This window comes from Electrona antarctica (assembly GCF_951216825.1).
Source record: "Electrona antarctica genome assembly, chromosome: 4".
NCBI classification, from domain to species: Eukaryota; Metazoa; Chordata; class Actinopteri; order Myctophiformes; family Myctophidae; genus Electrona; species Electrona antarctica.
Window position 1 is genome coordinate 8,836,376 of NC_136809.1, and position 16,269 is coordinate 8,852,644.

A 16,269-nucleotide genomic window follows, 5' to 3' on the forward strand; every position below is an offset into this window, starting at 1 on the left:
AGAAGCATGGGGGGCATTAGAGAGGAGAGGAGTCAACAGGACAAAAAGGGAACTTCAACTCACTGCTCTAATGCTACCGTTTGATTACAGAGAGAATTATCAGTCATACCTCCTCTGGTGCACTTTTGACTTTCTGTAGATACTTCTTTACCACCTCCTCTGGAGTCTTGCCTGGAGAGACAAGACAAGAAGGACAAGAAAGTAGAGGAGTGAAGACGGGAGAAAGAGGAGTAGAAATAGATGCAGGAGTCCTTCCTATCATTCGTATTGAAGGAAACAGTTCACGGTACAAATAGAGGTGCTACCTGAAATGCACAACAGACAGGTTCTAAAAACGGCATGGTCACTGGCTTCCCTGTCTGTGCAAGTAAGTTAATAGGTGTGCAGTTTGGAGGCCATCCTGGAGCCGTGTAGAACTCCATCTTATTAAGGCAAAATCTTAGGGCACATACACACATACAAACACTGCTCTATGCGGCTGACCCCTACGGGGCTGTCGTTAGGAAAATGGCACATTATGACAGGGTACGAGGTCCTGACAACCAAACAGTCAGTCACTTCTTTGGTCACGGTGAGGGGCCCCCAAGTATGGAGATGACTTCAGTATGTAGGCAACCTTTTCGGGCACACGCGCGGGCACTGCACTCACCCTTGCGCGTCTGCTTCTTGGTGGTCTTACGGCAGCAGTGGCCCAGGCCGGGTATGGGCTTGATGTCACTCTTGCTGACGGGAGGCGGGTGGAGGACCAGCTTGGGCGGTCTGGTCAGACAGACGGGCAGCGCTGCAGCACTCATTAGAATGCCCGTTATCCCTGCAGAGATGACACAGTTATTAGTATCAGGTTTGATACTGTGTGTGTGTATGTGTATGTGTATGTGTATGTGTATGTGTATGTGTATGTGTGTGTGTGTGCGCGCGTGCGTGCGTGCGTGCGTGCGTGCGGGTTGAAATCCTTGTTTAATTTAGGCATTCCAGTCTTCAGTGGAAGTTAAACTCTCAAAATAAACCTCGACTCATATTCAACATGAAATGGTAGTAGAAAGATTGCAGATTTGCAGCGCTGTAACATTCACACACATCAGACATGTTGTTCTAACAAGGCACAAAGATAAAGTGAGCTGCTATCCCCTGACGGTCAGTTCATAATTGGCTAAAAGAAAACATTACATTAGATCTCTTCTCCTAGCTTTGCTTAGTGCTTAGCTTCCCTCCCGCAGCTATAAAACAAAGGGGCAGCCCTGCCCACCTAAACTCCCTTCAAACGGCCTTATCTGCAGCTGGTGCCGCTGACCTCAGCTCTACAAACTGCAACTAGCAACACAGGATAATCAATACTAAACAATATAGGCACAGGATTACATTAGGCCAGGGGGTCCCAAACCACCCTGTGGTGCGCGAGGGGTGCGCAACATGAAAAGGCTAATGGTGGTGCTATGGTAATATTTTAAATATATGAACAATATTTGGCAAGTATATACAGAATATATGCTATACTGTATATTTGCATATGGATATAAGATATTATATGTCTCGTATATATGACCACATATACTGTATATGTTCATACATTTCCTTTCCGTCTAAGGGGGTGCGTCAGCTAGGTCGGGAGGTGCACGGCCAAGAACGTTTGGGAACCGCTAATTTAGACAATTGACGCTGGGAATTTTTTTTTAAGAATATAATAATATAAATCTGCTTCATCATTTCTCCCTTTGATTACATTTCACACAGTGTGTGTGTGTGTGTGTGTGTGTGTGTGTGTGTGTGTGTGTGTGTGTGTGTGTGTTCTCACCTGCCAGTGCAGGATGGACTGGACTGGACCCGTTGAGGTTCTTCACAGGAACAGTGGGCACTCTGCAACACAAAGATCACACACTGGTTTAATCACAGGCCCGAGACCCTCACTCAACAGCAGACATCACATGACAGATGTTCGCACTGGCTGCGGCACTAGACGAAACGACCAATACGTGGCCAGTTACATTGTCGCAGAGTTGCAGATGAAGTGTTTGCTCAAGCTGTTTTACAGTCTTCATGTCGCTGGCTCCCATTGAAAATGCATCAGGTATCTGTAATGTTGCGTTCCCACGGGGCAGATTAAACAATGCAGTCTACCATTCATCCTACCAGGCACAACGACGCATGTAGCTGCTCTAAATCAACTCACAGCTTGTTTCAAGTTCAACTGCCTGTGTGAACGCACCATAATTGTAGACAGGATGTGATTTTCTTGCTAAGGCCGGAGTAGAGGGAGTTGCAGTAATCAAGGCGTGATGATATGACTCATATGAGGGCATGAATGACTTTTTCGAGGTCCGTGGCTGATAGGAATGGAATGCAGCGGCTCTAATGCAAAGCGAATGCAGTGCTTCCCTCGTTCCATCATTCTCTCTGCTTGCGTTTCCTCAGTTTCCTTTTTCAGTGGCTTATCTTCTCTGTGTGTGTCGTCTCGGTCTGTGTCTGTCTGCTTCCTGCGACTCATCTGTCTCTCTCGGCTTGACGCCTGGAGTGTGTGTGTGTGTGTGTTAAGCCATGGGAGCTTCCCTCTGCTCAGACAGGAGGGGTGTCACTGTCACACTCCAGTGTGTTTGGGATTACCTATGCCGTCAGTGAGCGCACCGCCATCTCTGACCCGATGAATGTAAAAAACAACCACCAGGACCTGGGATTCCACTCTGCCGCAACCATGGAGCAGCGCATGTTCGACCGCATGTCCGACCGTTGTTTCCACATGTCGGTCCGTTTGTTGCTGTGTCTAATCTGCGTGTGCTGTGCATCTGACCATCCCACCACCCCAAACCCTCAGGAGCTGGGATTCCACTCTGCCACCCACTACGGTTTAGGGATGCAACATTTAATCAAACTAATTGATAATAAATTGTTAATGGAATATTTAATTGAGAAAAACGTACTGCAAGGCTCGAAGAAGTTGAATTGAAGAAAATGCCAGCACTCAAGTTGCTGGCATTTTCTTCAATTCAAAATAGAATATTTAATAAAATAATCAATCTCCAATTAGTTGTTCAGACCTAGTGCTGTAGGACACCAGCAGAATAGAAAACCATCTATAGGGATTTTTCAAAAATAGCAGACCTACAAGCTCGTAGCGCTGCACCGAGTGCCGCGCTACGAGCTTGTAGATCTGCTATTTTTCAATAGCTAAAGTATAACATAATGCTTAAAACACCAAAAGGGGTTCCCGCCCAAAATGTGTTAATTTATGGTCTCCAGTCCAAAAGTCTAGCGGAAATTAAACTTTCAAAAGATCATCAACCTTGAATCAGATACAATGCCAAGAGAGATCATGGGACGTATCTACAGCGCTGTAACATTCATACAACATACAAATACGTCTGACACCAGCAAAGCACACAAGTAGACTGACCCGATCTTCCCTGACTGTCAGATTATAATTGGCTAAAGCAAAACAATATTACATCCCTGATCTCTTCTCCTAAGCTTGTTAGTACTAAAACATATCTCTGTTGCGCGAAGCCATTAAACAAAGGGACCACTCACTTGCTGGCCAACTCCCTGCTTGCCATATCTACAGGTGGTGTTAAGGCCCATGTTCTCAGCTCGCAACACTTAGAAATATAATGTAAAAATATAAATTTGCTTCAATCAATCAATATTGGAAAGCTATCTCTATGTTCCAGGGAGCAACACATGTACTGTACACGAGTACACTAGGGCATTAAGCAACTAGTTTACTAGTCGACTAGTAAATCCACTAGTCGACCTTGTTGGTCGACTAGTTGACTAGTTGATAAGAAAAAAAAAGTTTTTGTAGGCCTCAAGATCAGGTAGATTATAGTTATAGTCACCATGTACACAGTGTTTCAATGTACAAATATTTATTTCAAAAAAAAAAAAAAAAAAAAAAAAAAAGTTTATTTTTTTAATTTATTTTATTTTTTACATAATAGGTAGTTAAACAACTAGTCGACTAGGCAACTAGTAAACTAGTAAAAATGACTAGAAGTGAATGCCCTAGAGTACACACAGTTATAACACCGGGACACATGTACCTACTGTATTTGACAAATCAAGCAAATCTGATCAGTGGGGGAAACACACTTCGGCGTCTGTGTTTTCTTTCCCGGCGCAAAAGTTATGTTTTGAATTATTTTCAATGGGATCCATTTGCTCGTGACAACAATGGGCCGAGTGTCTATTCGGCACTGGACCGTTCACATGGATTAAAAACAAAACGCAATCTCACCACTGAAAAATGTCGTCGGGCCAAATCGTAATCTACAATTTGTGAAACGGCGTGGAAAGGAGCCCCCCACACACTGGCGCTGTATTTCATAAACCGTTGGCACAATATGTGCAATTATTATGTTTTGATAGCCGTACAGCCAACCAGTTGAAGAAATTGCAGATTTAGGCTTTGACCTTTGCTTCTATGAAATATCCGAGATTATTGGGATTTTCTGGCAGATTGAACGTGTAGTCTATTTCTAGTTTGACCACTTCAAATAGTATTAAAACAACAAATAACCAAACATAGGCCACCTAGGAGCTCGCTCAACTCACTCATAGATAGCCTATTTCTCGGTGTGTGTGTGTGTGTGTGTGTGTGTGTGTGTGTGTGTGTGTGTGTGTGTGTGTGTGTGTGTGTGTGTGTGTGTGTGTGTGTGTGTGTGTGACATGCTTCCATAGAAGACATGCTGACTTTTTATGAAACCCAAATGACTGAAATCAATCATGATGACAGAACTTAAATCCATGCATTCACCCTATTGCTGCCCTATTGCTATCTGGTCACAGTGTTGAAATATTTTCAAATTTGTGTGAGCATTGAGAGCCCTTCTGTGTCTTCAGCTGAGAGAAAAGAAAAAAGGAATGGAAATGGCTATAGTTTCTGTCAGTGGCGTGCACAGACATTTAGAGGGGCAGGTGCTCAAGTAAAAAAAGGGCACCTTGTGCAGCGCGTGGAACCGGCCGGTTGCCTTAATCTATTTTGGGCGGGAACCCCTTTTGGTGTTAGCATTATGTTATGCTTTAGCTATTGAAAAATAGCAGATCTACAAGCTCATAGCGCGCCACCGAGTGGCGCGCTATGAACTTGTAGGTCTGCTATTTTTGAAAAAAAAAAAAAAAAAAAAAAAAAAAAAGGGCACATTGCCAAAAGGGCAGGGGGTGCTCTAGCACCCCCTAGTGTCTATCTGTGCACGCCACTGGTTTCTGTGATGGGGAGAAATGTCACCTTCCAACTCCAGTTAAACAATATGTCAGTATTTATTTGTGCACAACGTCCGTCGGTCCACCTGTGACATTTAATCATTGCTACATGTAAATTAAATGAAGTAGTGCGTACAGAAAATCAGGCAAAGTAAGCATTTCCTGCGACATTGTTAATTCCTCTCACTGAGTACCATTCAACCACTTACAGTGACGCTGACACATTTAATCTTTGCAGTAAGACGTGGTGGCTGCCGCCTCAAAACCCAGCACGGGATTGTGAGCGATTTAGACTGCAGTGCGTGTCGTCTTTGCGACGTTAAGTGTTTTTTGCCCAATTAAAACAGTGTTGTGCAAACAGTCGTAAAGTAGCGCGGGTGACAGATGTATGTGCCAACACAGCTGTCTCAACAGGGGTCAGTGAGCGGCCAAGCCCATTATAAACTCTAGCTATAGACCTGGAGGCTACTATTGCTGTAGTAGGAAACACACCCACGTGTGACGGAGAGAGCCTGTGTGTATAAGGTTTAGCCCATTAGCAGTCCTCACCAGGGCTGAGGACTGCCCATTGTCCACTGGTCATAAAACTACTAGTTGAGGGGATGTTTGGGTGTTGGAACTCACACTCGTGGGTTGACATTCAATAGTTGAGAGGGCATTTCATTGACTTGAACTTGTTTACTAAACCCTGCCCCTACCCTTGTTGACTCTCATGCGCTTCACTTGAACCCAAGTCGGCCTAAATGCAGGTCCAAACCTGAGCCTTCAAGGTGCAAGTTCCCAGTAAAATTATAACACCATAATAACTACGAAAATGGATTATCTTGCTCACGACACGTCATGCGTACATCACTATTTTTGGCGAGCGTACAACAAAGTATAATTGATCAGGCTTAAGGTCCGTCATGCATTACATTCACCCATTCACACACCCACAGCAGAGGAAACCATGCAAGTCATCAACTCACTCACTCATCACCGGGAGGGGTTTTGGTTCGGTGTATTGCTCATGGACCCATCTGCACTAACTCTGGTGGAGCCTGGGATCGAACCGGGTACCTTCCGTTTCCCAAAACGTTCGCCCTACATCTTGAGCCACTGCCACCCACAGTACTTTATGACCGTTTGCCACGTTAAAAAAACATATATTTTTGGCATAGAGCAAGCGCACCCGTGGCGCGCACACACAGTGGGATGTTTGGTGAAAAGACAACCTGGTAACTAGATTGGAACCAGTGACCAGTGAGCATGTTGCCTCTACAGTTCTCCCTTCTGGAGCTATGGAAGGGACAGGCAATGTTGAGATCATATTTTAGACATTTGCATACCTAGTACATTCTATTGACTGCAGCAAAGAGAGCGAGAGAGAGAGCGAGAGCGAGAGCGAGAGCGAGAGAGAGAGAGAGCGAGAGAGAGAGCGAGAGGATGTGACATTAAATCATGTGACATCAAAATGCCACTTGAATGCCCATGAGGCCACGAGTACATGATGTTAAATCTAAATTCCGTTTTGAACATTGGTTACTAGCCACTGCCAGCCTGAGAAACAGGTCCCAGGTTCGATTCCAGACCTCAGCAATGAGTCACTTAGCGGCACAGAGTGCCGCGCTACGAGCTTGTAGGTCTGCCCTTTTTGAAAAATCGTGAAAATGTGGCACAAATCTTTGAATATATATTCTTTCAGAGCGAACGTTTTTAACTCAAATCTTTGCTTCTGGGGGGGGGGGGGGGGGGGGGGGGTCCCTGGGACAACATATTTTCAGATGGGGGTCGGCGGCCAATTACATATAGTTTCTGGGGTCCTTGACATGAAATATTGAGCACCACTGATATAGAAACATAGGTATTTCAGAAAACTGACAGGATTTAGAAGACATTTTTTTAAATTCCGAAAAAAAAAAACTGCTCCCAGACCCGAGGCACTGCTCCCGTTGCTTACGGACGGTGTTGGTGACAGGTAGCCTATAGACAGCTCGACGGGTTGCTATGGTTTTAATGCTCACGTCATTCACTATCAGGTCACATGGTGTTGGGGTTGAGGTAGTAAAATCAGCTGTTCACCGGCGGGTTTCATGAATGGAAGGAGAGGGGGTGAACGGGGAGAAGTCCAACTTTGTTGACCGCATCGCTTTATGAACGCTATGCTACCTATAGGTCATTTGCACGTCGCACTATGCACTTCATGCTGCTAAATGAATTGTTTTCAAACTTTAATAAATGAACAAAACGCTGAAACACATGAATCTTGGAGAAGTGATTTCATTACAAGCAGCGAGTCTGACAGGTAAACATTTCCCCCGCTTTAGCCTCTCGGCGACTAAATAAGTTTGTCCCGATGGTCGCCATACAGACGGGGTTAAACTTAAATGCAGATACCTCATTTCACTGTATATGCAAATATACACAGTGACAAATGCCACAAAAGGAGTGCGGACTGTGTTATTATATTATTAAACTTTTGCTGTGACAAATGCATTTATCACAGAGGAGCTTTGGCACAACACCAATCCTAATTTGTAGGACTAGGACAGAACCTGCACATGGCGGCTGTTTTTTCCATTACATACTGTGTGCGCGTAAAGACCCCTCCCACTGTAGGGAGACATGAATGCTTAGCCACTTAACCCATTTTGGGCGGGAACCCCTTTTGGTGTTTCAAGCATTCTGTTATACTTTAGCTATTGAAAAATATCGTAAAAATGCGGCACAAATCTTTGAATAGGTATATATTCTTTCAGAGCGAACGTTTTTTTTTTTTTCCGACGTCAGGCCAAAATGGGTTAAAACCCCATCCCTTGTTGAGCGGAGTCCCTCAGGGCTCTATACTAGTGTACAGTAAATGTAGTCGCTGAAAATAGCCCTTCTGGACAGAATTTGGATGCCGGCGTCTGAGGGGTTAACATGCTTTTGTTAAGAACTGCTCTCGTCTTTTCCCCAAGAACGACAGTCTCTTTAACAGCACAACACAGCGCTAAAAATAATGTGGCTGCCTAAAAAGCGAACAGCTGGCAGATCAAAAAAACAAGTAGCACTAACTGAGTCTCGATATAACAGATGAGGGATTACAGAAGCATCACGCAGCAGTTTTGTGGTCTTGTTGAATAAGGAGAATTGTTTTCTAACCAATAGTGACCAGATTTGACTGAGAGACTGCCATCGCGCAAATTCCAGCTTTTCACCAGAGGAGAAAAACTTTTTTTTTTTTCAAAATGAGTTTATAGCACAGGCAGACTCTTCACATACTAGAGCATGTCTGAAATAAGTGTCAGAGCTCAAATCGACATGTAAATATGAAATAAATGCTTAAACTGTAGCTAGTTGTAATGTTAGAGACCACAGAAGTGAACCTTTCAAGCCTGTTTTCTCAACTCGTTGTTTTCTGCAAGACATTACTCTATAAGCCATATCTCCAAAACTGTTGGGCCAAACTGAACAACCAATATGTCAATTTGAAGCTATGATTCCCTGCTTTCATATGACATGACAAAACGAAAATTCAAAAGAAATCCAATGGCAGTCCCTCAGTCAAATTTAGTCACAATAGTGTAGTCTGGAAGTGAAACGAGCATCAGGACTTTCCAACCACCGTGACCTGTAAAAGGTCAACTACCTCCACTTTTTGCATGCATTACATCCATTAATTTAATATCGTCGCTGTCGGACACAAAACGCATACCATTATAAGTCGCACTGTGATGTGTTGCGGGCTCATAGATGTGCCATTTTATCATTTTTTGAATAGAGACTCGTCTATAATGGCATAACCAAAATAGGGTCAGTCTGTGAGTACCAACAAGAGCTTGTGACTGAACAAGAAGTAAGCCTTTGCCGAGCCCTGTGGCCCACAAGAGCTTGTGACTAAATATGTGGCCCATGGCTGGGGAACTATTGGTTCACATTTTCACAAGGCTACTTACTTGTGTTGTGGCTAAAATAATAAATAAATTGGATCGAGTGGAACACAGGTTGGACCCTCTACACTTAATTAAAACGGTGCTGCACCTTCATTTTCGATCTACAGTGAATCTCTTTGTCAAAAGAAGCAGATCTACAAGCTTTGCGACGTGTCACTATTTTTTGACGAATGTTCCCCCCAGAATGGGGATGCTGGGTTAAACGAATGTTCCCCCCAGAATGGGGATGCTGGGTTAAACGTAGTACAAAGTTATTTTGACGAATGTTCCCCCCAGAATGAGGATGCTTGGTTAAACGTAGTACAAAGTTATTTTCAAGCTGTGCTAATGGAACCTGATATTCTCTCATGTTTATTTTCTTGTGACAGTGTGTCTTAGGGGGAGAAGATTTACCATAAAATGACATAAATGTAAGGTGCTATAAAGCAACAATGTAATTCAGTTATTCACAGGGTGTGCCCTGAGCAAAATAAATGGTTGAGATGAGATTGAGAACCACAGCGTTAGCAGGTGTGGAGTTTGAGAGGTAGAAAAAGAAGACGAGAATTCAAAACGACTGATGCTGCAATGAGCTTCCTGCAGTTCATTAACACACTTTCCAGGAGCCCAAACTGTCACATTGGTGATGTGTAACAGATGTAGGAGCGATTGCGCAACACACATTTGAATAAACATGATGAATGCCGAGTGACAGCATTGCATGAGACAAAGCAGAGGCCGAGTCTCTAGAGGGGGAAAAGGGCGGGGACCAATCTTAACACTTCCAGTGCGCCCGTCTTTTGAGTGTTATAGACAGCTGTGTGGGGGTCCCCGGGTCAGAGCACGAAAATGTGTCCCGAGCACGAAAATGTGTCCGAGCACGAAAATAGCGTCATAGCCTTTGTTCACCACCAAGTGTCACTGTTGCACAGCCTAACACACAGACACACACAGGCCAGGGACGAGGGCTTGTACAGTACAGTACAGTACAGTACAGTACAGTACAGTACAGTACAGTACAGTACAGTACAGTACAGTACAGTACAGTACAGTACAGTACAGTACAGTACAGTACAGTACCACTTCAGATGGGTGATGGGTCTGATTTTCAGAATAAAAGGCGCTAGAGAGCCCAGCCCCCAGCAGATGAGGCAGATTTTACTCTGAAAAGTCCCGCCTTCCATTTCCCCCCCAAAACTGTGAGGTAACCGTATAATCTTCCATTACTTCGCGCTGTCACATCTCAACTCTCTCTAGAAGCGTTTATATTCCAAACGAGATGATTGGTTAACGGGAGCTTCTTCTATTTTTCTGATCCATTTTCTTGGTTGTCTTTCTCGTGCTAGCGTATCTGTCCATCTATCTATCCGTCTATGTGTATGTCTATGGAACATCTCATCGTGTCAACAAGCTGTCGTTATCTGGTATGGACCACTAGAACTATTACGGGGACAGCCCCACGCTGTCCCCGTTCAGCTTCAGTAGTATCAAATCATCTCTTTTCGATGCAAAGGGTGCCGGGCTGTTCCGTGCAACAGATTTCACAGGTTGTTCTGGTGGATTAGTTTCCATACACTACGGTTCGGTTTCAGATGATGTTCTCAGAACATAATTATAATTAATTATAATTTTTAAATAAGTGTTGTGATGTACCTCCTTCTTCAGTGGCGTTTCTGGTGATAATGGAAACAAACCCAAATACATACAGAACTTCACAACTTTCACGTTATGGAAGGTTTACCCAATTCGTAGTCGAAAAAAAGATAAGAGAGTGAGACAGAGATGTGACTGGACACCTAGCTTCCTCCCAGGAAAGAAACAAAATAAATACAAATAAGAAAAACTGGAAATATTGATAGTGACACCAGGAAACGGCATTGAAAATATAGTTCAGTATCGAGAAAAATTAATTCAATGGAAAAAAAAAATAGCTTCTGTCGAGAAAATAATATAATTCAATGGAAAATATAGCTTCTCCCTGGGAGAGGTTTCGAAAGACACTCTAGTCTCTTGACCTTTGATGACCTCAGTACTCCCACCCTATCAGACACTCCCCTTCCTTTGTCCTCTCCCCCCCGCTAGTCCCTGGGGCCCAGATGGTCATCAGCTGGCTTGATTAAGGGCTGAACGTGAACCGTGCGTTCCCACAGACTTACACGCGTATTATACACTTGCGCAGGTGCACGACACGTAATGGAAATAAAAACTCTACCGCTATACTAACTTTGACTCTTAACCCATTTCGACCTGAGGACGATTCTACAAAATGTTTCTATGTCAGTCACTCAAACATTAAGAAACTATAGTAAAATACGCACATCACTTTGTGGAGGTGCTAGGTTAAAAAAATGACATATGAAAAGAGAAGGGAACCCGCACACTCATATGCTCCAAAATATACATTTATTGACAATGTTTCTGGTCAAATTCAACTGGTTTGACCAGATGAAGAGCCTTGGCTCGAAACGTCGTCAATACATTTATCTTTTGGAGCATATGAGTGTGCGGGTTCCCTTCTCTTTTCATAAGTCACTCAATGTCATGTCATGTCAAGGATCCCCAAGATTATATGTAATTGGCCGCTGACCCCCATCTGAAAATATGTTGTTCCACGGACCTCACCCAGAAGCAAAGGGGGGGGGGGGGGGGGGGGGGGGGGGAATGGTAAAAAAAGAAAGAAAAAGAACCACTGGTCTAAACTGTAGACAAAACTTCTTTGTCTAATTGTGGACAGGTTGTTTTGCGATGACATTCCATCTGTCAAGGTTACACAGCCGCAAGACGACTTATTGTCCATGGAACTCTGTTATCTAATGTCTGCTCCAACTCCTGCAGAACCGGATACTGTACTGTCATATCTCATGTTGTCTGGCACGTCGCTTGAGGCTTTCTGTACTGTAATAAGCCCTTAAGACCAACGGAAACCTCCCTCTCAGAAAGAGCTGCTAGACACTTGACCTGTTGACATCTCTCTGCTGTTTCAGCCATTAAAAATCCACTAAGACAAGTCCTTGATCAACTTTTATTACTTCACCTCACACTTGATTACGGATATAAAATATAGGAGCTTGCATAGTGGAACTTCCACCACAACACATGCACGCGGCGCGCACACACACGGCACACACAGACACACGCACGCACGCACGCACGCACTCGGCACACCTAAAATGTCTGAAAGATTGAAAACAAAAATGCAAATGTAGAATATCTAATAAAAGAACTATAGGCGCACAACGTGTCGCAACACGTCGCAAGCTTGTAAATCAGCCATTTTCTAAAATCATTTACATTCTAAATGATTTAGAAAATGGCCACAACTAACTGGAAAGCATGACAAGGCGACGACACAGTACCGGCTCAGAACGAGAGTTGTTTAATGTATAAAGAAAGAACTAAAGATAGAAATATAGAACTGATTGGGGGAAAAAATAAAGTTGGCTAGAAAGTGTGACAGAAGATTATTGTAGCCTACTACAACTTACAATGCAAACTTTTTTTCAGTTAGCCAGTGGATTTCAGGATAACAAAAACTCTCGCAAAAAGCCACCTCTTAATACGACGTATACGTGCGGAGGATGGAGGAAGAGTCAAGAGACTACAATTTGTAAAGAATGCATGAAACCCTCGCATCTCAAACGGCATCTAATAATCAACATCACTGCTGCCTGAAAGAGTCATTTGCTTTCATAACAGGACAAACGAGACATTCACATACAAGTCAAGAGACATTCACATACAAGTCCAATATTGTGTCTGTCTATGGCATATTGTCTGTGTCCGTCAGTGGCATTGTGTGACAACTACAGGAGTGTCAGAGATTTGTGGAACTACCGGTGCCAGCCGACTCAGGAACGATGCAAGTTGGGAATGCATGCCCCACCTGATTATGACAATACCTGTTGTATCCAGAATCAGCGTACCCGTTTGCACCCATCTGTGTCCCTTTTATGCCCACATATGAAGATTTCTGTATCCGTCTGTCCTTGTCTATTTCATGAAACAAAGGTAATAGAGCACATCCACTCTAGCCCAGGTGCTGCAGGACAAATGGCAGTACAAAGAGAAAGAAATGGAGTCTGCAACACTGGTAGGAAAATCTCAGCTCCACTGGTTTATTCATTCAAGTTGAGTGTATTGTCTTAAGCTACATCTTGTCCTCAAGCGTCTAGAGAACTAATCATGGAACCTGTTTCATTTACTGGTGTGATGACATACTCATTACGCATTATTATTCATGAGATGCCAGGCCTACTCAACAGGATGTCATTGATAATGCGCATAAGATTAGGATCCATCATACGGGCCGGCCGGGCGACCAGCCAGGCGGCCTGAGACAAAGTGAGTGCCCCAGACGGGCCAGACAGCAGAGAGAGTGACGTGTCAGGGTTGAGACTCTGTACCGCTTTGTGCCTCATTCATTGTCTCGTCTACAGTAGTAGGTCAGTGGTTCTCTTTTTTGTTTTTGTTTTTTCTTAAAATGTTTTATCCCACAATTTTGTAACCCATTTTTTTCACCCAGTGTCAATTATCTAATGTAATCCTGGGCGCTACACCTCCTCTGCCAACCTGGGGGGGGGCAGCGGACTGACCTCATGCCTCCTTCTATGCATGAGGAGTCCAAGCTGCTTCTTTTCACCCGACAGGGGAGAGTTTCCCCGGCCGGACGTAGCGCGTGGAAGGAACACGTTATTCCGACCAGTTCCTTTCCCCTCCATCGGGCGCCCCGGCTGGCCAGGGGGAGGCAGTTTAGAGACCAGGATTACGGCATGTTTTTGTGAGGGTACCTACCCTAGGGGACACGGGGAGAACATGCAAACTCCACACAGAGGTCAGTGGTTCTCAAACGACTTAGATTAAAAGACTCCCATAACTCGGAGACTGTTCAAAATGGAAACAAATTGGACCCATAAAAGGTCCTTTTTTGGTTCCATTTGTACATTCAAGAGTTACAGACCTGTAAGGGTCCATTTGGAACCCCCTCAAGGGAACCACTGGTCTAGGTTACGTCATTGTATGTGTTCCCTAGTCTAGTTATCCTGTCTGCCCCAGCTGTAACTCGTTCGTAAATGTAATGTCCCCTCATGTGCGTTTGTTTATCAGTCTTGTTCCTCAGTCAGTCCTTGTGAGGTGATTGTCCATAACAGGACAATCAAGTCTATCAGTTTATTTGATTGCTAAGAAGGAATTTCAACAATATAAATAAAATAGTAATCTACGATCTCAAAACGCACTGCATTGTGATGCATCGTGCGCTTGTAGATCGGCTATTTTCGCCATTTGTCGCACATCGAGAAGAGATATTTAAGTGGATAAAGTCACAGTGAAATGGCAATGTCGGTCATTCTATTTTGATGTCTGAAACAGTCTCGCGAGTCGCAACCAATCAGAAGGTGCCATCCCTTCAGGCTATGGGATGGTGGAATCTCACTCACTGCGGCCATGTGCGGCCTGCCCAATGGGAGAGAGAGAGACGGACAGACAGTGTGAAGGATGTTTGTATCTTGCTTCCAACTTATTTCTAACTTAACAAATACATCTTTCAGTGTGCCGATCGAGTTTAAAATGAGTAATACACCATCTCTGGACGTCATCTTGAATGAGATTCAAAATGGAGCAGCTCTTTAATTACAAAGGGGCAACCTTCCAGCCAAGTGGTTAGGGACGGGTGCATACCACATGGGCGCAGCGCTCTAATCAGCGAGTCTCCCGTTCGATTCCTGGCCGACCAGAGCAATTTGCTGAATGTAATTTCCCTACCACTCTCTGCCCACATTTCCTGTCTCACGTACGCTCCACTATCGCTGTCAAGTAAAGGCGTAATAAAAAATGCCTCAAAAGCCTAAAATATAAATGTGCTATATATATACAAATAAACTTGCCTTACAGTGTAAGGCTCACACGCTGGCCTATCAGTGTTCAGAACACCCTCTTTGGGGAGAGCTGTGATCGGGGAAACCTGTCGGGCTCTCTCTCTCTCTCTCTCTCTCTGGCATTCTACATCTGGTTCAGCAGATTCTGGTGGCCCCTCGCGCTCCGTGACACACAGGTCCTTTTGTGTTCTCATGCCTCTTGCTCGACGGCAGTGTGAAACCGGCATGCACCACTCCGTTTGCCACTTCCTTCATGCTATCTGCAGTCTAGTTCTCACACTCCCCCAGAGAGAGAGAGAGACAGAGAGAGAGAGAGAGAGAGAGAGAGAGAGAGCACATTCTTCACTGCAGTCCCAGTTAGCATGGTCAATATTTACTTTCTCTGTGTGTTTGTGTTTCCCTGTTGACTGCTCCTACTAGGAACCAGATCTCTGTAAGATCAATGTGGGAGATGGAACTGGGGGAAAAAAGGACCCACGGTTATTCCATCACTCTCCGGACATTACCTTCTAACTGTTGTATTTCTAAGTTTATGTTTTAACCACATGAATCCTAGGGTCCCTGTTCTGCATTTTTTTGAGGGAGCAGGGTTGTATATTGTGTATAAAAAGTATAATATACTTAACGGTAGTTTACTCAAGTGGCAAAACTGTGTGTGTGTGTGTGTGTGTGTGTGTGTGTGTGTGTGTGTGTGTCGCTGGCCTCGTTTCTCTCGCACTAGTACGGTGTGATCAATCTTTGACTTGTTCCTTTGTGTGCGTCTCTTTTCTTTTCTTCCATCCCTCCTCTCTGTGTGCAGGCCTGCTTACCAACCACACCCTACCTCCCTCCCCCTGTTTCTAGTCGTCTAGTCACAGAGTCTAGGAAGCCGTCTGTGCACACAACTATAAACACCCCCCACCCAACCCTCTCTCTCCCCAAGAACATGCCAGTCGTCCTCTGAATCTAGAATCGCCTGTGAGAGCAACAACCCAGGAGGCATCAACAACACTGACTGGGCCCTCTCTGCTATTGTCTTCCATCTACCCCCTCAGACACCCCCCGAGTGGTCCCCGCACCCCCACCACGCCCTGCCCTAACCTAACCTGAACTAGAGCAGTACCGAATGCTAGAGTTCTGCTTACAATGCCAACCCCAATTGAAAAAGAGTGATTTCCCTGTTTGAAACGCATTATGCCACAGAGAGACCCCCCATTTGGACACCCAGTTGGCCCAGTTGATCTTCTAGACCACAAGATAAACAATGTTTTGACCGATATTTGCAAAATGTTTCAAAAAGTTTCCATTTGAGGACATTTAACATGAGACCGGGA

General features: G+C 44.4%; 1 protein-coding gene across 4 annotated transcripts in view; it reads right to left on the reverse strand.

The window, feature by feature from the left end:
* LOC306921069 (E3 ubiquitin-protein ligase DTX4-like) overlaps nt 1-16,269 on the reverse strand; it is a 59,264-nt gene that overhangs the window by 4,396 nt on the left and 38,599 nt on the right. For all 4 annotated transcript variants that reach the window (XM_079498163.1, XM_079498164.1, XM_079498162.1 and 1 more), the window contains exons 5-7: nt 1,793-1,854; nt 650-811; nt 110-171 (exon numbers count right to left, since the gene is read on the reverse strand). In XM_079498163.1, coding sequence (XP_079354289.1) covers nt 110-171; nt 650-811; nt 1,793-1,854 — 286 coding nt within the window. The remainder of the gene's footprint in view (nt 1-109; nt 172-649; nt 812-1,792; nt 1,855-16,269) is intronic.